This window comes from Salmo trutta, chromosome 33 (genome assembly GCF_901001165.1).
Source record: "Salmo trutta chromosome 33, fSalTru1.1, whole genome shotgun sequence".
Classification (NCBI taxonomy): domain Eukaryota; kingdom Metazoa; phylum Chordata; class Actinopteri; order Salmoniformes; family Salmonidae; genus Salmo; species Salmo trutta.
Window position 1 is genome coordinate 19,723,259 of NC_042989.1, and position 23,383 is coordinate 19,746,641.

A 23,383-nucleotide genomic window follows, 5' to 3' on the forward strand; every position below is an offset into this window, starting at 1 on the left:
GGTCCAAAATTGTTGTCACAGGGGCACTGGACCCCCCCCCCCCCCCCCCCCAGAACCGCTAGTGCTTCCTCTCCCTCTGTCGCACCTGCATCATCTCATCATAGAGGTGCAAAAACACATGGACAAGCACAGGAACAGCACGGAACTTCCTCGGACACTCCGCCTCCTCTTTCTCCTCTTTACTTAGTTGGTGCTGTTCTGTTTCTGTTGATCTTGATGCTGAAGTTGCTGTGATCCTCTCTGTGTAACAGTTGTGACGGATGCCCAGGCTGCAGAGGGTGTGATAGACCTCTCCGATTGTCTGACCTGTTGGGAGGTCCTGGAGTACTAGACCACCTGTCGACGCCTGCTGACAGCATAGAGTTCTGCTGGATCCTTCTCTCCAGGCCCTGTCTCTGTCTCCTCTCTGTCTCCTCTCTGTCTCCTCTCTGTCTCCTCTCTGTCTCCTGCATCTGCTGCTTGTGGGCCTCCTTCATTGCTTGCAGCTGGTGTTGGAGCAGCACCTCTGATATCAGGCAATCCTCCCTGAAAGCCTGATGGTCTACCATGTTCCTCTGCTCCTGCATCCTAGCAGCAGTGTGTCCTCCTGAACCCAACACTCACCAGACAGCTATAGAAAGAAGAAAAAGGAATACATTTTGATTGTATTCCAAAAACACCTCTTCAAGAAACACCTCTCACAGTGAGAAAAACACAGCTATTTTTATTTTCCACAAAACTGACAAATATCAGGAAAGGTTATCTAAACTCCAGCAGCATATGATATGAGCTTGCGCAAGGGTTGCCCTAGCAACCAAACTGCTTCTCCTAACATTAGCAGAGAGGTATGTCTTTGGTGTGAACATAGTACATGCTAAACTGCTGTTTTAGGGCAGAAAAATAGTATTGTTTCACAATGCATAACTACAATCAATTATGAGATGAAAATATAGTGGAATGTTGAAAAATAGATATTAGAAAATAACCTGATGCTCGTGCACGATAGAACTACCGCAGACTTATTCCAGCGCAACATTCTTATCCCCCTCTTCCTGCTTCACAATAAAGACAGTCATATATCGACGTCATACATCCACACACACTGTTACAATGTTATACATTTAGAATTACTGGATAATGTTCAGCAAAACCAATATTTGGCTCCACCCCCTGCAGCCCTCTAACGTTTGATTGGCTGAAGTAAAAGCTTGAGGTATCATGTTCATACATTTTAGGAACACATTTTTAATTCAAGCGGCGTGTTAACTGTATCTCTTGTACATTGTCCTTCTGAGTTTGGTTTTGAATTATGTTTTAATATGAATAGCACCAAAGTGCAGATAACTTGTGAATAAAACTAGTGCGGTTCCTTGTTGTGATTGGTTAAGCAGTACAGGAAGTACCTGCCTCTGTTACATTTGTATAAATATACAACATGGCTGGACTATAGAATGGCCACCGCTGCGATTAGGACATATGCAAGGCGAGTTTAGTCCTGATTAAAAACATCCCAACAATACAGTTGGAGGTGTGTTAGGGTTCGACGAGTGTGTTGCTGTGAATCGTTTTTCAGGAGCAAGAATCATTTGCAGGGGACTCGCGTGTGCAGCAGAACATAGGAAACATGAAAATGAGCTTTATGATGTCATTATATCTGGAGGAGGAATGGTTGGGACCACTATGGCTTGGTATTTAGGTGAGTCGAGGTGATCTCCTGAAGCTGCCAAGAGAGACAGCTCAATCTGCCCCTATAGTTGCCCCCTCTAAACTTCTTTCTATAGCCACAACATCATAAACCCCGCCCATGTCTATAATTTATCTACATAAAATACCATTTTAAACTAAATCTTAACCACACTCCTTAAACCGAACCCTAACCTTAAGTGAAGCACATTTTTTTTTGCCAATTTTTACTTTGTCGCAGTGTCATCTGATTTTGTGGCTGTGTCATCTGATTTTGTGGCAGTGTAATCTGATTTTGTGGCAGTGTAATCTGATTTTGTGGCTGTGTAATCGGATTTTGTAGCAGAGTAATCAGATTTTGTGGCTGTGTAATCTTATTTTGTGGCTGTGTAATCTGATTTTGTGCCTATAGAATTTAGTGGAAACCCCTCTAAAGGAGGAGCCTTCATTTTGCTGCTGATTTACAGCATACCGTATTTGTCTTAGTTCTATGTTGCTTAAGTAAGGTATAATTAAAACAAACATATAGAGGAACTTTTTAATTTCTTGTTCTCTTTAAAACCAAAATGTAGGCTATAACAATGCTTCACTGCTCTGAACATCATATCATTAGATAGTCTGTCTATTTATCATTTTGGACGCAGCATCAATCAGTTTCATAGATCCTCATTATTTTTGACAGGCACGGATCCAAACTTGGAGGGGAAGAAGATTCTGCTGCTTGAGGTAGGCAACAAAAAAGTGATGGACAAGGTCCCAGACGCCTATAGTAGCAGAGTCAGCTCCATCAGCCTGGCTCTGCCACCCTCCTCAGTGGTACACAACCATATTACCAAACAATATTATCATGTTCCCTGAGAAAGTCATCTCTCTAATGGCATTAGCAGATCTGTTTTCCATTGACAGCTAATAGCATCACAAAAATGGAGGAAACCTCTCTGCCAGCAGATACACATGGCTACAATAGTATGAGATTCATAAAGAACAGTAGGAGTGAATAGTTGTTTATATCCAGTTTGGTAGTCAATATTATTGTCAGGGTTGGTTTATCCAGTTCATATGGACAGTATATCTTATCCAATGACAACAGAGCTCTTGTTTAGGTTGCCAGCCTGATGTCTGATTAAGCCTATTTGTGGTCTGGCTCAGTAGAAAAGGTTGTCAGGAGGTCGGTTAGGAATCAGTCCCATTCTGTCTAGTCGCACATGCTTAGCAGGGATCATATCTGGCCTCTAGTCTACATCAGTCATTGATGGGATCCTCTAAACTATTATTCATGTCTCCTTGGGTTTTACTTGACACACTGATGATGAACTGCATGTCAATAAGGAAGTGAAAGTAGTGATTCGGATACCCATCGCTATGTCATGCCCAGTTAAATTGACCTTGCCCACTTCATATCTCATTTGATCAAATTCCTTTAACAAGTCATTATGGGGCTTGTATGCCTCATACATAACATTCCTACATTTTATAGATGAGCATCTTGTATTATATAAAATAGTGTGTGTGCCTTTCAGGTGTTGGAGCATGGGATCACATTATGAGCATGAGATGTAAGCCCTATCAGAAGATGCAGGTCAGTTTTTGGAAACTCCACTCTACCACAAGCTCTAAAGGTATTTTTTGTCTTTGAAAAACCCTTTTATGTAGATCGTTAGAGTTACACCACTATATACTTACTTTCCTTCTCCTTGCATCAGTAACTTGTTTTGCTATAGAGTTTCAGGAAACTGTCATCTCCACTGCCATTTAACCTCCACTCAATCATATACTTTGCTGAACGTGCTGTACAATGCCATTTTCCCCAGGAATGTAGTTGTTCACAACAAAAAGGCAAACGCAATAGTGGTTTAAAACACGCATTTCCTTAATTCCTCTGCCTAATTTATACATCCTCATAGGCCATGCAAATGCAAGGGTGCCCGCAAACCCAAAAGACAGGAGGAGGTACATTTTAAAAAGATGACCAAAACTCCCTGGCTTGGTGAAAGGTTTGGCTTTTCTTCTGGCCTCAGTGGCAGAGTGTTTATTTATTAGGAACACAGTTAATCGGAAGAATAAATCTATTTGGCAGTTTTGACTAGGCATTCATTCTCTGTGTCTACTAATTATAAAGATTCATGTGACAAACAGGAGGCAGGAGATGAAAGATGATGGGATGTATGGATGTCAGCAGCAAAGTGACCCTGTTTTACAGCTGTGGGCGCAGGCTGAGTCCCTTCTGTAAGATGTGGTCAGTTTGTATCAAAGACCAAACCACAGGGTTTCACTCATGGCCAAGGATGTCATCATAAAATACCATATGGTGATTGTGGTGATATACCTCTCCCATAATACCTTAACTGCTCTGCTCCTTTTTCTGCTTGTTTGTTTGCTGATGCATATTACAAGGATAGAGGAGCAGTGCGTTGAGGTTAACCTAAAAAAAGATCCTCACTATCCCAAAAAGTTAACTACTGCCTTAAAAAGGACATATAACCTGAAATAAGGTTTTGAGCAAGGAAAGGTTTCCCTATGAGTCATTAGTAAGCCATTTCCAATGGTCTCTCCCTTGTCTGAGTGTTAGGATGGAAAGATAAACAGGTTTTAAAGCACCCGTTTGGGGATTTCTCCTAGCAAAGAGGACAATAAGTACATAGCAACAAATTTCTTATCAACAGAAGTATTATTTTTCTCCAACTTAAAAACTACTTGCGGTTTGGTTTCATTAAATCTTTCAAGCAGCCAACCACTTGTCACAAGTTGCAAACCCACCACCATTAGTGGTTTTCTGTAGAGTAAAACCCACTACTTTATGTTGGAAAAAAGTAGTTTAGCTGTGTTACTTCTGAAAGATGAGGTCTGTCACCTTGGTAGCAAGCTATCGATCCTACATAAGCATAATCACTTTTCTGCGTTGCATGAACCGTTTCAGAAACCGTCTCAGACAGTCTCAAACTTGATATGAGCCACAATTATGTGTTTTGTTCTGACTCTCAACTGTTTTGGGATACATGAACAAATATTTACTTGCTCAGTAATGTTAACTAATGTGTTACTGTAGCCTACTTATTTGTTGGGCCAAAAATATTGCCATAAATCGACATCACTAATGGCCTTTCATCGTGCTTCAGTAAACTTCCATAGAACCAAGTCAACCATAGAACCAGAAGGGTGTTGGTGACCTTCCTAGAACTTAGTTTGGTACTTGAAGTAGTGGCTGCCAAGTTCTGGCTGCAGATGAACAACTTTGATGTGTTCAGTTCAATGAGGCTGTGCTTCTTTGGCCGGCTAAATATAGGGAAAGGGGGTGCATTTAAAGATAGAGTTGTAGACCACAGGGATAATTGGTCTCTCATTTAGGTTTGGGATGCCTGCTCAGATGCCCTGATTACATTCGATAAGGAGAACCTGCAGGACGAGATGGCATACATTGTGGAGAACGACATCATTGTGGCAGTCCTAACTAAACAGCTGGATAATCTCTCTGGTAAGAAAAGCAGCTTCATGTACAGTCCAGTTGCATTGATGATTTTGACATGAATCCCTCTATGCACCAGCAGTGATGTGACTCTCTCCTTAGGGGACCTCTTGATTCCATTGACATCCTGTTAATGAGCACTGGGTCTGGCAGCTCATGTAATGTCACCACATTTGTTCCATCCTGTCTCTGTGTTTTATTTATTTGTACTTTCCCCAGTGTCTGTTTTTAAAGACCAGTGCAGCTCTTGGACACATCCAGGTTTTTCCTGCTATTTCAATCAAGTGCCATATTCCCTGTGTGCCAGTTAAAGCACTCCATAGACCCAGTGCCATGGGAAGACACGTGCAGTGGTCCAGTGACCTATTTAATATTGACATGTGCTTCCACACCATGAGTGCTGATGTTGTATTGTTGCTGAAATTAGGCAGACTTTTTTGAGGTTCACAAATGAAACTTGAGCACTGCCGTGTGATCGACTGTAAAACTACGTATTTATAAACAGCCTTTTTAACATTTTGCACTAAACAGATTTTCCTTACGTGCATCACGTTGGTCCTCTACTTTCTTTTTTCTTCCTTTGTTCATGATGTTTCTCTGCTTCTGAGGAAGTACATGAAAAGCATGCACTGAGCCAGCTGGTTTTGTAGTAACTCTGCTCTCCAATCACTGCAAGCCAATATTTGTCACTCGTGTTCAGGACTAGTAGTCAATCTGCGGATGGGAACCTCTTCAAGTGGGCAAAGCCAAGCGTAATTCCAGATCCTTTCTTGTTCGGGATGACTGGCTACTGATATTCCAAGAAAGTGGGAGTTTTTAGTGCAACCCCAACATGCTGGCAGCAAGTGGAAAGTGTGGCATGGTCTGCTTGTAGATAAACACTATTAGTCAATCCTATGCGGCAAGCCAAGACCATTTAGAAGATTGTCAATGTGAGCTTCGGCAACTGGTCCCTGCCAGAGAGGGAAACCAGTGGTGTTTTACGAGGTGGTTTGTAGATCCTCCACTGCTTTAGTCACTTACAGCCAAACCTTACTCTCTTTTTTTTCCTTTTTGGAGGAAACAAGTAGCAAAGCCTTAATTAGTGTGACCAATGCTGGTCCTTTCTTGTTTAGTGAAAATAGGGGCACCCATTTGACCTAAAACAATTCTCTGTGGCGAACCCAGGCTCTGCTTTTGACCAGCTTTTTCTCAGTGTTTTGTCTGTCAGATCAGGTGAAGATCCAGTACAAAACCAAGGTGGTGATGTAGACTTGGCCCAAGTCCCACCAGGTAGCTGAATCCATCCCCTGGGTTCAGGTCACCCTGGCCAATGGACAGACGTTTCAAACCAAACTACTGGGCAGTCCAACAGCTGAGTAGTAACTCTTTTGTTTTATGGATGTTGTGAATGTTATTGTTTTTTAGCATTTGACCATGATTCTCTAGGCTATAACCACTGTGATTGGCTGTTTTTCAGATTGGAGCAGATGGGCCAAATTCGATGGTGAGGCAGGAGGCGGGGATACCCACGATCAAGTGGAATTACGACCAATCAGCTGTTGTGGCTGTCCTGCATCTGTCCGAAGTGAGATGTACATCTTACAACCTGTCAATTTCACCAACACACCCTGTATTACCATATAATAACACCTAGAAGGGATACTCATTATTTTCATGTTTTACAGTATATACCCTTCTTATACAGCCAACAGAGAACAATGTTGCGTGGCAGAGGTTCCTTCCAACAGGACCCATAGCAATGTTACCGGTAAGTGTGTATGTACAAAATGCAAATGAGCTTTTTGCTGTTCCTACGTTTTATTTGACATCCCCCCTTCTCTCCTTTGGCTGTAGTTGTCGGGACACAGAGAGCTCTTTGGTGTAGTCGACCAGCCACCGCCGTGCTGAGGAGCTACTGCAGCTAGATGAGGAGAGCTTTGTGGACACCATCAACTCTGCCTTTTGTGAGTCAGGCCTGACCCTACCAAATCAGCTAATGACAATGAGGAACAAGTACCAAAATACAGCAGAGAAAGAAATGGATATCTGATACATCCATATGTGATATGAAAATAACATTTATGAATGGAAATGCTCTTGTTAAAATACCAACAAAAGCACACTGTAAGTGCACCAATGAACCAGTTAGCCAATACCAATGGTTGCACTTGTCACTGTTCTGTCTACACTACATCATACATGTAGACAATGCCAACGTTGCCGGCCTAAAGTTGCTTTCCCAAGCCGGCTATTTTTACTGGTCCTGCCATTGGGGTCACCACGGTTCAGTCATGCTTGCTTTCAGGCCTGGTTCGCTAATTAAACCTGTGGTCTGCCAGTGTTGGTCATTGCTGCATGGAATGGTTTTCAAACTAAGCTAATTCAACAGCACGGCCTGACCAGCTTCTTCTTTTAATTAGCAAGGCTCCTGTAATGCCGCCAAACCATTTTGTTAGAAAGGAAAAGTACACCACTCTGCATTTCTGCACTAGTTTGCATCTTTGTTAACTTCTTCTCTCTAATTGTCTACCACACCCCTCTATCTTTTCTGTACCGCCCCCTTCTCTGTCGGTCTATTCCTCTACCCTCTGTTTCTGCTTCTGTCTTTCTCTGTCTCTTCCTTTCTGCCTTGATCTCTCCCTCTGTCTCTCTCTCCCTCTTTCTTCCTCTCTCCCTTTGTGTCTTCCTGTCTCTCTCTGTCTCTTCCTCTCTGTCTCCCTCTATCTGTGTCGTCTCTGTCTGCCAGTGGCGTGGCCCGGATCGGCCCAAAAAGCCGGGTCACGTTCCACCTGGGCATGGGCCACGCATCAGAGTACATCAGGCACAGGGTGGCCCTCATTGGGTAAGTCAACACTCATCCCGGTGGGACACTGAGTTATAGAACTTCACATCGGTTTGCCTTGGAAAACCGTGACTTGTATTTCACTTGGCATTTCGTAAATAGAAGGTTTATGTGCCCTTATTTACATAAGTATTCACACCCCTTTGCTATGAGCTCCAAATTGGAGTCAGGTGCATTCAATTTCCTTTGATCATCATTGAGATGTCACTACAACTTGATTGGGTTCTTGGTCACCTGTCCGTGTATTTTCTTTCTAAGGAACTACCCAGACTCTGCCTAGAGCTGGTTTTCAGACCAAACTGATCAACCAGACAAGAAAGACCTTGGTCAGGTAGGTGACCAAGAACCCAATGAACACTGACCAAACTACAGAGTTCCTTAGCTGAGATGGGAGAACCTGCCAGAAGGACAATATCTACAGCACTTCACCAATCTGGGCTTTAAGGGAGAGAGCCAGACACGGAAGCCACTCTTGAAAAAAAGAGCACATGACAGCATGCCTGGAGTTTGCAAAAAGGCACATGAAACACAGAGCACAAGGCAAAAGATTCTCTGGTCTGATGAGAATTTTTACTATTTGTCTGGAGAAAACCAGGCAATTCATCCCCCAACTAACACCTTTTTCCTACCGTGAAACATGGTGGTGGCAGCATCATGCTATAGGGATGCTTTTCAGTGGCAGGGACTGGGAGACTGGTTAGGATAGAGGGAACAATGAATGGAGCCAAATACAAGCAAGTCCTTGATGAGAACCTGCGTGAGAGTGCAAACAACAGACTGGGGGTGAATACTTACATTCCAACAGGACAATGACCCCAAGCATACAGCCAATGCAACGCTGGAATGGCTTCTGAACAAGAATGTGAAAGTCCTTGAGTGGCCCAGCCAAAGCTCAGGCTTGAATCCCATTGAAAATCTGTGGAAAGACTTGAAGATTGCTGTTCACCACCGCTCCCCATTTAACTTAACAGAACTTGAGAAAATCAGCAAGAAAGAATGGGAGAAAAATCCCCAAATCCAGAACTGCAAAGTTGATACAGACATACCCAAGACGACTCAAAGATGTAATCACCGCCAAGGTGCTTCTAGAAAGTATTGACTCAGGGGTGTGAATACTTAAGTAAATGAGATATTTATGCATTTCATTCTCAATACATTTGCAAAAAAATTTAAATACATGTTTTCGCTTTGTCATTATGGGGTATTGTGTGTAGATGGGTGATGGAAAAAAATATTAATTTAATCCATTTTGAATTCAGGCTGTAACAAAATGTGGAATAAGTCAAGGGATATGAATACTTTGTTTTATGAAACAAATTTTCTATCATAAATATTCCAATAGATTGTGAAACTGTGATACAGAATGATGCTTGGAAGCTCCCAAAATCATTAACACACAGAGAAAGAAAGACATGCAGGTATAGCGATGTTCATGTAATAACAGAGCATAATATATAACTTTATTAATTTACACTTTTACATTCCATTCACAAAGTCACAGTGGCATATCATCTTTGGAGTCCCGGCAAACTGCCACTGCAGGACCAGTGTACGTGTCACTCGCTTGCAAACGCCATGTTCTGCTCCTGGAGAGAAAACAGATCAAATCTAAAACATCCATTTCCATCCATCCATCCATACTTATCCATCTGCGTATAGCACTAGCAAGTGTTACTAAATCCAATGACTAGCATCTTTCCTGTCTGCATAAAAAGTGGCACAACAAACCTCTGTATGCGATATCTGTAAACTGGGAAACTAAACATTTAATATGGAAAAATGTCAAGCATAACTTTGGGTCTCCAGGGGGGAAAGGCCTTTACAACCAGTTACGGTTGCTTTGGTCTGAATCACTTAGTATGAAATAAAGCCAGTTCACATGAGCGGTCTGTAATAAAAGGGGTGTGAAAACACAAGTCAATACCGCCGTAACGCAGCCCCGGGGCCAGCCTTGCACCCCACCCACACACTTTCGGGTAACGCTAAATTTGGGGCTAAACTTAGCTGCCGTAGTAGTAGGTTCTCGACCATGGAAATTATAGGCAGTGCTGGAGTAAAAAGCCATGTAATCAGAAGAGGGTGGGGTGGGGTCATGGGCAAAGTCAAGGTGGGGATTACTGCTGAGAGATGACCCAACCTTGGGTGTTCAAGAAGAAATCAATTCTACTTGAACAAGTGTTGTGTGATCGAAGAGTTGGGGGTTCACTTTAGTAAAGAGAGAGACAGCATACTTTTATGGCTGGTAGTGTGTTGGTGGCTTGTAGACCGAAGGTGCGTAAGAGAACCACATGGGCAGCGTTAGTTGAGTAGAGTTGTTTCATCAGGTCGATGGCGGCCATCATGGGCAGGTTGGGTCGCTGCCGTTCCGCCTCATATTCCAACAGATGCTGCATGGCCCCTGCACAACACAACACAGAGTTGTGTAAAACAACAGGGGTTACATATCATGGAGCAAAGACTTTCATATTCTGGACCTGAGAACATTTTATTTCAATTTTTGTGGCATTCAGTCAATACATTGGAGCTATTCTGACTTCAAAATAAAACAAATAAAAGATTCACATAACAGGATTTCCATTTCTATGAAAAAGCGATGTACATACAGTCCTTGGCAGAATGGGAGGGGGAAAAAATGAATAAACTTGAGGAAAGCCGGTTCTTTTTATAATCAAGAGCAGCAAGCGTCCTAGCCTGGATTATGGGAAAAAGCTTATGAGAAACTAACCCAGATCCTTCCCGTTAAAGGCCGCCTGGCTCAGGACCTGAGTGAGACAGGCCACATCCCCAAAACCCAGGTTGGCTCCTTGGCCAGCTAGAAGGTGGATGCGGTGTGCTGCATCCCTGCAAAGAAAACTAAAGACCCCCCGTCATGTAAACCTAGTCACTACATCTACGGGGTAGGACCAGAGCAAGCATTCCCTTCAAATAGACAGAAATACCAATAATTGAGCACAGGAATTAACCAACAATTTATTTAGATGCAGTCGATAATGATTTTTATATGACCCTTTTTATACCTTTACAAAATTATATATTTCTGTATTTCATTTTCAATAAATTTGCTAACATTTCTAAAAATAAGTTAATGTTTCGTGTGTAGATAGGTGAGATTATTATTTTTATTTATTTTTATTCAGGCTGTAACAACATGTGGAATAATTCAAGGTATGAATACTTTCTTAAGGCACTGTACCTGTACACCAAGTACACTTTTAATATTGTATTGAAACATACATGTATAATGTATACATGCATTTTACTTGCACCAGGTTTTCATAAAACGTGATTTACATGATCAGTTATCAAGCAGTTCACCTTAAAACTTTGTGAACATTATGCAGCAGAAATAAAGTTTTCTTTTGCAAAGTCAAAGCAGTTACAGTCTGGAAAGTATTTTACTTATACAGGTTTACTTTGTAGTATTATATACAGCAGTAGTTATTGTACACATTTGCTACTGAACATAGCGGCTATTGTTGAATAGGCTAATGCATTGCACGAAGAGCAGTTATACAGCGAAGTTCATTTTGTACAAATTGCACCAGAATTCAAAATAATCAGGATCTGAGATTTAAATATTTGTACAGTTCACAAGAAAATTTCAAACCGTATTAATAAGCACTATGTGTGCCTTGCACCTAGAGCTATATCCGCACAACTGAAATATTTATGGGTTTAATGTCTTTGATATACCTGACATGCTTCTTAGGCTGTATGTATCAGTCTATGGGTGATATAGTACTAGAGGGATATTGAAATGATGATTGATTGCTGAATACAGCAACAAGCCAAAGCTACATTTTAATTTGGAGAGGGTCATGTAGTCTTGTCACGGTTGATCGAACAATGACCATTTAGTGCTCCACTGTAGACAACACAAATAATGCAGACTTTACCAACAGTCAGAAAAACAAAGCACTCACTTTTCTGATTCAATTCAACTGGCCATTCTACACAAAGCCACATCTACTAAGGCTGCACTTTCAAAACATAGGCATCAACGTCATACATACAATAGTATTCATATATCAAATGCAAGACATACTCAGTGAGAACACTACCGTCTCACCCTCTGTGCTTTACTTGCCCCCTGAGTTGTGGCAAATTGGTCACCTCCTTTAACATTGATGAATATGTACAACTCTGTAGACAACATCCAAGCAACAGTTCTCAGCTACAGCATCGGCAGTTAAAGTGTTATGTGCAAAGTATGAGGGGAAACGTTTCTATTTACTTAACTTCAATGATATATTGCTTAAGTCTTGTGAGGGAAAATATCTTGTTCACCTGTCCTACAGTATGATGTACTGGAAATATATTTCCAGATAGAATGAGTTGCAGGCATTCAGAGCTATGACTGAAGGTTGCATTCCTGAAACTTATTTTTTCTCTCCAAATATTCCTTTGTACTTTACAGTGCACTCCAGGACCACAGTAAGCACCAAAGTTCTCTAAATACCTGACTAGTTGCAGTGCTTCTAACTACTCTACATGCTCAAAGGTAGGCAAATAAGACTGCATTTCAGGTCAGACACCCCGAAGGAAGCGTATATATAAACGCTTGCTTTACAAAAATATAGTCAACTCACTAATTATGGATGAAACATACAGTAGAAATAGCTGTCCTTCATTATAAAAAATATAGTGATTTCTTTGTCAACAGTTCTTGGATTATTTGCAGGAGGGTGCTGGGGATGGAGGGGAGGGGTTGGCTGGAGAAGCTTGGCAGTGTTGCTGAGCAGGTGGGAGGGATGGGCGGGGGGGTGCCCCCATTAACAGGCTGTCCCTCTCAGTGCCTGCAGGCAGGTAGAATAGCTGCCCTTAGTGGATGTTGAGGTTGTTGAAGTGATCGAATGTGGCTCCCAAGGCCCAACTTGTCTCAACATTGTTCACCTTCTTGGCGAGCTGTGGATCAGAACAAGAAAAAAAACATACAAAATAAACCATCATGTTAAGTTTTGACCTATTAACCTCTTGGTGCCTGTCCCCTCCCTGTGTGCCCAGTGACCTGTTCCTGACTGTCTCACCTGCAGCACTGTGTTGTCCTTGAAGCCAAAGCCCTCCTTCAACAGGCATGTGATATATGTCATATCCATGCAGAGGAAGGGGCTGATGGGACGGTACTTGGTCATCTTGTTGCACACTTAAACAAAAACAAGACGGCACTATATTAACAACAACTCACATACCACTGACAGAAAGCTGAGAGCACGGGTGGGCGTATATAGAGATATCTTGTGTCATGTTCAAAGTGGGGTCAAGCAGCAGACAACCATTAACCTGTATGCCACATTATAGAAAGCTGGTCATCTTGTTTTGTTTATTTAGTTTGTTTAGCTGACTGAGCAAGGGGGTGTGAGAAGAGTCAAGGGTCTACACATGTTGGTGAATCTGGGGGTGGGAGGCTGAGCCAAACAGACTAGCTGTACACAGCGTGTCTCTCTCAATCTCAGCCCCCGGGTCGGGTTGGGTGTTGTGTGGCTGTCAGGTACAAGAGACAGAGCTCAGAGCTGCCCAGGTCAACTGCCTGCCAACCTGCCCAATGCCAGACGTGTTCATCGAGACCATGTGAAAGTGTTCTCACAATGCAAATAGACTTTACATAACACACCAACTCACTCCTGCTAGCTGTAAATCTAGCACAACACGGGCATTTATTTTGCCACATACTCTAATGGATTAACCAAGGCTGTATGTCCATCTAACGTGTGAGGACACTTTTCACATCACATTACAGTCAATTATGTGTAAATGTCTTAAGTAAATGTCCAAGTGTATATAGAATATTAATGTATTTGTGTATGCTCCAAGAACAGTTAAGAATCAGACATTTCATCTAATGGTCCTTGGTTATATTGGAAATTGCAGAAAAATGTGCCAATGTTAGGTTAGCTGTGTCAAGATGAAGTTTGGCCACAAACAAGGTTGAATATTTGTGTGAGTTCAAACAGCGTGTATTTTTGCAGGCAAACTTTGTGGGGTAAGGAACTGATATTTTGTGAGGCCTTGTGAGATTGTTGGAGTCTAAAATAAACACCAACATTTCTTGATTGTACACTGTGTACTGTATCAATATAGTCGACGTGTCTAAGAGAAAAGCCTAGGACTCTCTCACCTTCTTTGGCTCTCTTCTTGAAGTCCCTGACTTCTACCATACCACCCCGACTGCCATCTGGAAAACAAAAACAAGACTAGCCTACGTTTAGTGATCTGCTACAACAGTTGTCATTTCAATTTTCCAAGCATAATCATGAAAAATGCAGTAAATGTATTTGAGTAGAAAACAATTAAACCATTTATTTTTATTTAAACACTTCATATCATTGAGATTTTACTGGATGCAGACTGAATGGTGATTTTGCAGCTGTCTTGCTCTGTGTGTCTTCTCACCAATGAGGCCTGACTCTACAGCTCTGTCGAAGTAGTAGGAGAAGGCGTAGAAGATGCTGCTGCCCTTTATCTCGAACGGCTGGTGCACGATGCCTTTCACCACCCTCATCACCTCATAGTAGCACAGCTTGTACCCTGCATAGCCTGAAGAGAGATCACATCATTAGTATCTAACACAAGCTGTACTCAATCTTCAAGGTAGGTATCATATTTAGATAACTTTGTAATGTCAGCTTTATGACAACAAAACACCCAATTCAATTGTTAACAATTCAAAATCAGCACCAACAATAAAATATTTATTTTCAAATGAGTGAAATAACTGAGTTCGCTGCATGCTTGTGGTGGAATGCACTGGGAGACCCTGGAGCCTCTTTATGATGTCAAAATGGGGTTGAGGCTATGGGCTCTCAAGAGCGCGACACTCGAAAAACCTTAAAAGTACACTCACAGCACCCTGGGATTGGTTGGTTACAACCAGGGAAACCAAGTGCTGACAAGAGTAGCACTTAGCATAGGCCTGTTGGGTGATCTATTTTTACCACATAATTGTGAGCGGTCAACATCAAGCCTTTTGTTACACAGAGAAATAACATCTCTGGGACTAACCCAGTATCTTTTGGCTACATGACTGTGGTATGGGAGTGTTGCATTATTTGCGGAGTTAACTGACAATTTTCCTCTCATTTAAATACAAGGTTTGCTGTATTATAACTGTTGAAAGTCTGAGTGCAGAGAGAAAGAATGACAAAACATGCATTTTGCACCACAGTGCAGCTGGCTCCAGTGGAAAAATGTTCCCAACTCTTACTCAACTAAACTCTTACATTGAGCTATCTGAGACAGAATAATTGATTTCTAGATTAGAGGATTATTTTTTTTAAATGATGTTATCGAAATGGTATGTTTTATTTTGCGCTTACCATCAGGAATTCCGCTAACTTTGTAAGTGATTCCACCAAAAGTCCAGTCCTCTCTGAACTTCTTGGGTAGACAGGAGCTTGTGAAAACTTTCCACTCCAGACCTGAAAGAATAAACCAGATTGGTTATAGGATTGTCCATTGTCCCCCCGAGGATGACATTTAAATAGTGTGTCTGATTTATAGAAATCTTAAGTGTGTCTTGCAGCATTATACAAATCTATTCATCTGTCATGAACAGATGAATGACTTTGCAGTTAAGCTTGCATATCTAAGTAAATATGCCCATTTTAAATTACCATCAGCTCCCAAAGCCCCAAGAGTTGCCAATCGAGCAGCTACAAGTCCATTTCCAAGGTAGCTGAATGAGGAAAGAAATTCAGAATACATTCATGACAATGCCAAAGTAATGTGAGTATACTGTTTTGCATTGTATGCCATGACATATAAAGTAACTGCTGTACCAATGGTTGATTACTCACCTGTGAGTGTAGAGCTGTAGAGTGTTATTGAACATGTTGATGTTGGCAATGTAACTGGCTGGGGCGGTGAACACTGTTTTCTATGGGAACAGAGAGAGGTGTTCAGTAATATGTAATTAAATAGCAATAGTTCTCTCAATCTTTGCAAAACGTCACTAACAGTGGAGTTCAGTTGAACATTTACCTTTGATTTTGGAAGGAAAGTGATCTGGGTAGATCCTCCACCCAAGTCCAGGATACCCACTGTCTTCCTGGTCTTGGCATACAAGTGACCTAAAGCAAACAGACGGAAAGTCAAACACACAGAATTGGAAATAGAAAACTATAGACAGGATGCTATCCATCATCAACATTATAAACAGAAAGTAGAACATACACATACTGTACATTGACCACATACTGCATTTAGCATTCATTCATATTCTAACCACCCGCCTGAGACAAAGACTGGCATTCTAACAGATGTACAGGGCCTTCAGAGTATTCAGACCCCTTCACTTTTTCCACATTTTGTTACATTACAACCTTATTCCAAAATGGATTAAGTCGTTTTTTTCTACATCAATCTACACACAATACCCCATATTGACAATGCAAATGTGTTAAAAATTAAAAAACTGAAATATCACATTTACATAAGTATTCAGACCTTTTACTCAGTACTTTGTTGAAGCACCTTTTTAAGCAGCGATTACAGCCTTGAGTCTTCAAATCAAATGTTATTGGTCACATACACATGGTTAGCAGATGTTATTGTGAGTGTAGCGAAATGCTTGTGCTTCTAGTTCCAACAGTGCAGCAATATCTAACAAGTAATCTAACAATTCCACAACAACTACCTAATACACACAAATCTAAGTAAAGGAATGGAATAAGAATATATACATTTTAATATATGGATGAGCAGTGACCGAGCGGCATAGGCAAGTTGCAATAGATGGTATAAAATACAGTGTATATATATATATATATATATATATATATATATATATATATATATATATATATATATATATATATATATATATATATGAGTAATGCAAGATATGTAAACATTATTAAAGTGGCATTATTAAAGTGACTAGTGATGCATTTATTAAAGTGGCCAATGATTTCAAGTCTGTATTTAGGCAGCATCTCTCTGTGTTAGGGATGACTGTTTAACAGTCTGATGGCCTTGAGATAGAAGCTATTTTTCAGTCTCTCAGTCCCAGCTTTGATGCTTCTGTACTGACCTCGCCTTCTGGATGGTAGCGGAGTGAACAGGCAGTGGCTCAAGTGGTTGTTGTCCTTGATGATCTTTTTGGCCTTGCTGTGACATCGGGTGATGTAGGTGTCCTGGAGGGCAGGTAGTTTGCCCCCGGTGATGCGTTGTACCACCCTCTGGAGAGCCCTGCGGTTGTGGGCGGTGCCGTTGCCGTACCAGGCAGTGATACAGCCCGACAGGATGCTCTGAGTTGTGCATCTGTAAAAGTTTGTGAGGGTTTTAGGTGACAAGCCAAATTTCTTCAGCCTCCTGAGGTTGAAGAGGTGCTGTTGCGCCTTCACTACACTGTCTGTGTGGGTGGACCATTTCAGTTTGTCCATGATGTGTACGCAGAGGAACTTAAACTTTCCACCTTCTCCACTGCTGTCCTGTCGATGTGGATAGGGGGGTGCTCCCTCTGCGGTTTCCTGAAGTCCACGATCATCTCCTTTGTTTTGTTGACGTTGCATTAGAGGTTGTTTTCCTGACACCACACTCCGAGTGCCCTCACCTCCTCCCTATAGGCTGTCTCGTCATTGTTGGTAATCAAGCCTACTACTGTTGGGTCGTCTGCAAACTTGATGATTGAGTTGGAGGCGTGCATGGCCACGCAATCATGGGTGAACAGGGAGTACAGGAGGGGGCTGAGCATGCACCCTTGTGGGGCACCAGTGCTGAGATTCAGCAAAGTGGAGGTGTTGTTTCCTACCTTCACCACCTGGGGGCGGCCCGTCAGGAAGTCTAGGACCCAATTGCACAGGGCGGGGTTGAGACCCAGGGCCTCAAGCTTAATGATGAGCTTGGAGGGTACTATGGTATTGAATGCTGAACTGTAGGCAATGAACAGCATGCTTACGTAGGTATTCCTCTTGTCCAGATAGGATAGGGCAGTGTGATGGCGACCTATTGGGGCAGTACACAAATTGAAGTGGGGTGACAGGGTGACAGGTAAGGTGGAGGTGATATGATCCTTGACTAGTCTCTCAAAGCACTTCATGATGACAGAAGTGAGTGCTACGGGGCGATAGTCATTCAGTTCAATTACCTTTGCCTTCTTGGGTACAGGAACAATGCTGGCCATCTTGAAGCATGTGGGGACAGCAGACTGGGATAGGGGGAGATTGAATATGTCCGTAAAGACACCCGCCAGCTTGTCTGCGCATGCTCTAAGGATGCGGCTAGGGATGCCGTCTGGGCTGGCAGCCTTGCGAGGGTTAACACGTTTAAATGGCTTACTCACGTCGGCCACGGAGAAGGTGAGCCCACAGTCCTTGGTAGCGGGCCACGTCGGTAGTACTGTATTATCCTCAAAGTGGGCAAAGAAGGTGTTTAGTTTGTCTAGAAGCAAGACGTCGGTGTCCGTGACGTGGCTGATTTTCTTTTTGTAGTCTGATTGTCTGTTGACCCTGCCACATACGTCTCGTGTCTGAGCCATTGAATTGCGACTCCACTTTGTCCCAGTATTGACATTTCGCTTGTTTGATTGCCATGCGGAGGGAATAACTACACAGTTTGTATTCAGCCATATTCCCAGTCACCTTTCCATGGTTAAATGCGGTGGTCCGCGCTTTCAGTTTTGCGTGAATGCCGCCATCTTTCCACAGTTTCTGGTTAGGGTAGCTTTTAATAGTCACAGTGGGTACAACATCTCCTATGCACTTCCTTATAAACTCACTCCCTGAATCAGTGTGAATAGTCCTTATCACGGGTACATCCTGTTTGAGTTTCTGCCTATAGGAAGGGGGAAGCAAAATGGAGTCGTGGTCAGATTTGCCGAAAGGAGGGCGGGGGAGGGCTGTGTATGCATTGCGGAAGTTAGAGTAGCAGTCTTCTTGAGTATGACGCTACAAGCTTGGCATACCTGTATTTGGGGATTTTCTCTCATTCTTCTCTGCAGATGCTCTCAAGCTCTTGTCAGGTTGGATGGGGAGCGTCACTGCACAGCTATTTTCAGGTCTCTCCAGAGATGTTCAATCGGGTTCAAGTCCGGGCTCTGGCTGGGCTACTCAAGGACATTCAGAGACTTGTCCCGAAACCACTCCTGTGTTGTCTTGGCTGTGTGCTTAGGGTGGTTGCCCTGTTGGAAGGTGAACTTTCACCCCCAGTCTGAGAACAAGTTTTCATCAAGGATCTCTCTGTACTCTGTACTGATGCTCCCTTCATCTTTCTCTTGATCCTGACTAGTCTCCCAGTCCCTGCAGCTGAAAAACATCCAAACAGCATGATGCTGCCACCACCATGCTTCACCGTAGGGATGGGGCCAGGTTTCCTCCAGACGTGACGCTTGGCATTCAGGCCAAAGAGTTCAATCTTGGTTTCATCAGACCAGATAATCTTGTTTCTCATGGTCTGAGAGTCCTTTAGGTGCCTTTTGGCAAACTTCAAGCAGGCTGTCATGTGCCTTTTACTGAGGAGTGGCTTCCGTCTGACCACTCTACTATAAATACCTGATTGGTGGAGTGCTGCAGAGATGGTTGTCCTTCTGGAAAGTTATTCAATCTCCACAGAGGAACTCTGGAGCTCTGTCAGAGTGACCATCGGGTTTTTGGTCACCTCCGTGACCAAGGCCCTTCTCCCCCGACTGCTCAGTTAGGCCGGGTGACCAGCTCTAGGAAGAGTCCTGGTAGTTCCAAACTTCTACCACTTAAAAATGATTGAGGCCACTGTGTTCTTGGGGACCTTAAATTCTGCAGACATTTTTTGGTATCCTGCCCCAGATCTGTGCCTCAACACAACCCTGTTTCAGAGCTCTGCAGACAATTCCTTTGACCTCATGGCTTTGTTTTTGGCCTGACATTCACTGTCAACTGTGGGACCAGACAGGTGCATGCTTTTCCAAATCATGTCTAATTAATTGAATTTACCACAGGTGGACTCCAATCAAGTTGTAGAAACATCTCAAGGATGATCAATGGAAACAGGAAGCACCTGAGCTCAATTTCGAGTAACATAGCAAAGGGTCTGAATACTTATGTAAATAAGGTTCTTCTGTTTTTTTATTTTCAATACATTTGCAAGCAAGTCTAAAAACCTGTTTTTGCTTTGTCACGGTGAGGTATTGTGTAGATTGATGGGGAAATATATGTATTTAAACCATTTTAGAATAAGGTTGTAACGTAACAAAATGTGAAAAAAGGGAGGGGATCTGAATACTTTCTGAATGCACTGTAGGTCTGTGGCCACCGAGACGAAGAAGAAGGCTATTGTTTGGGCCATAGGATAGGTTTGAAAAGAAATCTCCTCTTATTACTGCGTAAAAATTGAGGGAATTTTACATGCCATCGTGACCAGATGGTGGCCAACATGACTCAATACAAGACAGTCAGACAAAGACAGGAGTCTTTCACTGCCCGGCAACTGTGTACAGTGTAAACCTCAGAAATGACCCCCCTGACCATTAACACCACCTTAGCAAAACATGAGCAATGCCTTACCTGTCAAAAAGTTCACCGTTACCCAGGCCAGGACTCCTACGAGAGAGAGTCGATGGAGAGTGTAAACATTCACTTGAACAAAATCATGTGCAATTGTTGCCTTTGTAGTCTTGTAGTTGGAAGTTACCATACATATTGCCATTTGAACACATGCATGGAGGACAGACTGAACTGTCAGTTCAGAGATTGGAGTTTTTTTAATATAATTTAGCAGCTGTGTTACATGAGTAATATTTGTCTGACATGGATAGACCAACCCAGGTAATTACTACTGTCTCAGATCTCATGTTATGGCTCTCATAAAGTGAGTCTAATGAATTGCACATCTGATGAAACAGGAGTTAGTGTGGGTATCTTAATGAGTGATGTGGAGGATCACTTAATATTGGGCGTGGGAAGGGAACTCAGACAAGATTATTTAGTTGCTCTATGAGGTAGCAATAGAGCTCTTATAAAAACATGTTATGAGGGCAGAGTTGGTATATACTAACTACCTTGTTTGACAATACTGCAGTGTTTTGCTAATCTAACCAATGTCTGCAATTAAATGATTGAATGAGTTTCACTCTTTACCAACATAACCAAAATACCACAGTAGCATAAAATAAAATTAGAGAGATGTTGGTGACATACCAACAAAATGGCATACCTTCATTTGTTCCATTCATTATGGAGACACTGTTGTTTGGTACAAAGAATGGGGACTCGCCAAAGACTTCCCGAACCTACATAGACAATTTATGATGACAGTGCATATTAACAAAGAACATCCTGAATAAAGACAATAAGAACAAAACATGAAGCTAAAATACCATTATATCTCTTATATCTAGACTCAGGAATCATTCTGAGGCACATTTGTCTGAGAATGACGGAATTTAAAAACCACAAGCATAGCTAGAGTATCCGCATTAATTTAATAATTTAATTTAATTATTCAAATGACATATTCCACTACATTTTGCAGTGATGGCCACCAAAAAGTCGGAAGACTTTTCCCCGTTCTTTCAAGGACACTTGTAAGCACTTAGCGGTTTCTCGTCCCTATCCTTGGAAGGACGCGTCATCCCTGTGCCAAACTGTCTGAGGGGAGAGAAAACGCGCATACCTCATCCAGCAGAGCGTTAGCCTTCTCCTCGGGTAGGAGGCGGAGCCCGGCTGTGGCTTTCAGGACCACCGGGGTCTGCTTCCACTCATGCTCTGGCACCGTCTTCTTGGCCACCTTCAGCAGCGCTCTGATCGTGTTCCCACCCTGAATGGGATAACAGGCATTAACAGATGAGCATGGTCGCCACTGGAACACTTTCAGCATATCCGTGACCAAACTAGGCTGATATGGATATTTCAACAGTGAATGAAGTATATAACGGCATTAACATATTCAGTTGATTAAAGGGTTGATATGTTTTTCCACATATGCTGTTCACATCATCAGGTTTGTAAAATGTAGATCCCAAGAAAGTAAAGATCAGACGTAGTGATAGCATCAGCAGAATCAGTTCATGTAATTATATGGTCTACATCACATTGCAGACTGTAATGTGGACTGTGGACAAACCTCCTAATTCCCCCAATCCCTAAATGAGAAAATGATAGACATGATACATACCTCTTCAGGCTTATCTTTATATGCAGACAGACCAGGCTTCACTGCATGATACATCTCATTGTCCAGAACTGGCAGCTCAACTAAAAAGAGAAACAGTGGATGCATTCAAATGTCAAACAAGATATGAATGTGAAATAACAGAACTCGGTTGCATTTATGTCTGCTTTTAAATTAGCTTTGTTGCCTCAATCACTCCATTACTTTACAATCACTGATGTTTAGACAGAGTAAATACAAAAACAACAAATTCCCTTCTAGAGTCCATTGGAGGTCTGTTTTTAGGGATTTCAGTCACACTAACTACAACTCAGCTGCCTCTGGGTTCCGTTTTGTCCATGCTTGCTCTCTCCCCATGCTGACGGCACATGCTTGTGTTTACACCACTGAGCGAATGACCCAACAGCAAACAGACTCTCTGGGAGACCGCTGATTGTAACGCCCTATTGGCTCCTGAGGTAGAGTGAATGAGATACACAGAAAGAGAGAGAGAAAACACTCACCAGGGTCTTTCTGAATAAACTTGTAGATGTGGATCCGGGTGCCTGTGCTCCCAGCATCGAACATGATTCCATAGAAAGTGCGGCTGTTGACAGGTTGGGAGACCTCAGGCAAGACTTCAGGCACAACTTCAGGCAGGAGGTTTTCGGGCAGGAGGTTTTCCATGTTAGCAGAGTGTTCGTGGTGGACTGTCTGGCGGTGATAGTAGGTTGCCTCCGCTTGGAAGTTCCAAGCCAGAACCCACATGCACATTACTGTAAGGATTAGCATCTGAAGAGGCATTGTTTAAAACCCGAAGAAACACTGATGTTTTTGTAAAAGCTAAGCATAACACGTTACAGTGCCTTTTTCAAGTTAGACTTCTTCAGAGGAGCAGCACAAAATGCAGTGGCAGCAGCTTGCAGAGGTGATGAGAGGGAGGCAACCGGAGAGGCAGAGTGGGTAGCAATGCACACTCAGGACTGTCTGGTCATCTGTTTACAGTATATAAAGACATAAGGGCTTGGTGTGGGGCCACACCATCACAGGCCATCCACCAATCCTGTTGCGTTACATCTCAATTCCTTCAAGTCCCCCCTTCTGAAAGAGCTGGATACTGAATACCTGCTTATCAGAAGATTTTATTCCTAAACTGGGTAACACTAAACCATTTTTTTTCTTAATCTTTAGTGTGCAAACTGGAGCCAAAAATCCCCCTAAAAGAAGAAAGAGGATATATCAAGACATCAAAACGACTGGCTTGCAGAAACTTGCAGCAATGTTCTTAAAATACATTTTATTGGTCTATTTAATTAAGACTTACATGCAAACTTGCCGATTACAAAAAATCCTTCCCTGTATCATGAGTTTTACAT

The 23,383-nt window shown here is 42.4% G+C and overlaps 2 protein-coding genes and 1 long non-coding RNA gene across 3 annotated transcripts in view; 1 reads left to right on the forward strand and 2 right to left on the reverse strand.

Moving 5' to 3' along the window:
* Window positions 1-178: 178 nt before the first annotated feature.
* LOC115172130 (uncharacterized) lies at window positions 179-1,087 on the reverse strand. The gene is made up of 2 exons (XR_003871389.1): window positions 966-1,087; window positions 179-610 (listed from the first exon to the last, which is right to left on the reverse strand). It is a non-coding gene; the product is annotated as an uncharacterized LOC115172130 (long non-coding RNA).
* Window positions 1,088-1,418: 331 nt separating this feature from the next.
* LOC115172594 (basal body-orientation factor 1) overlaps window positions 1,419-23,383 on the forward strand; it is a 37,574-nt gene continuing 15,609 nt past the window's right edge. Inside the window, exons 1-7 of the mRNA XM_029730175.1 lie at window positions 1,419-1,675; window positions 2,345-2,388; window positions 3,183-3,241; window positions 5,008-6,483; window positions 6,585-6,692; window positions 6,793-6,875; window positions 6,962-7,949. Of these exons, the coding sequence (XP_029586035.1) occupies window positions 7,903-7,949 (47 nt within the window). The 5' untranslated portion in view covers window positions 1,419-1,675; window positions 2,345-2,388; window positions 3,183-3,241; ... (2 more) ...; window positions 6,793-6,875; window positions 6,962-7,902. The remainder of the gene's footprint in view (window positions 1,676-2,344; window positions 2,389-3,182; window positions 3,242-5,007; window positions 6,484-6,584; window positions 6,693-6,792; window positions 6,876-6,961; window positions 7,950-23,383) is intronic.
* LOC115172595 (ectonucleoside triphosphate diphosphohydrolase 5) lies at window positions 11,125-23,309 on the reverse strand. Its single transcript, XM_029730179.1, has 13 exons — window positions 22,532-23,309; window positions 22,032-22,111; window positions 21,531-21,674; window positions 21,072-21,147; window positions 20,423-20,458; window positions 15,927-16,015; window positions 15,743-15,822; window positions 15,560-15,621; window positions 15,263-15,364; window positions 14,340-14,483; window positions 14,065-14,121; window positions 12,977-13,092; window positions 11,125-12,854 (listed from the first exon to the last, which is right to left on the reverse strand). Exons 1-13 carry the CDS (start codon window positions 22,809-22,811, stop codon window positions 12,771-12,773), a joined length of 1,350 nt encoding a protein of 449 aa, XP_029586039.1. The 5' UTR covers window positions 22,812-23,309; the 3' UTR covers window positions 11,125-12,770.

Bases quoted from the DNA above. Each gene is read 5' to 3' on its own strand.
- LOC115172595 (XM_029730179.1), bottom strand. From the start codon at position 22,811: ATGCCTCTTCAGATGCTAATCCTTACAGTAATGTGCATGTGGGTTCTG. The intron at 15,365-15,559 runs GTAATTTAAAAT...TTATTCTTTCAG, and splicing joins TGGGGCTTTGGGAGCTGATG to GTCTGGAGTGGAAAGTTTTC. The intron at 12,855-12,976 runs GTGAGACAGTCA...TCTGATCCACAG, and splicing joins AGGACAACACAGTGCTGCAG to CTCGCCAAGAAGGTGAACAA.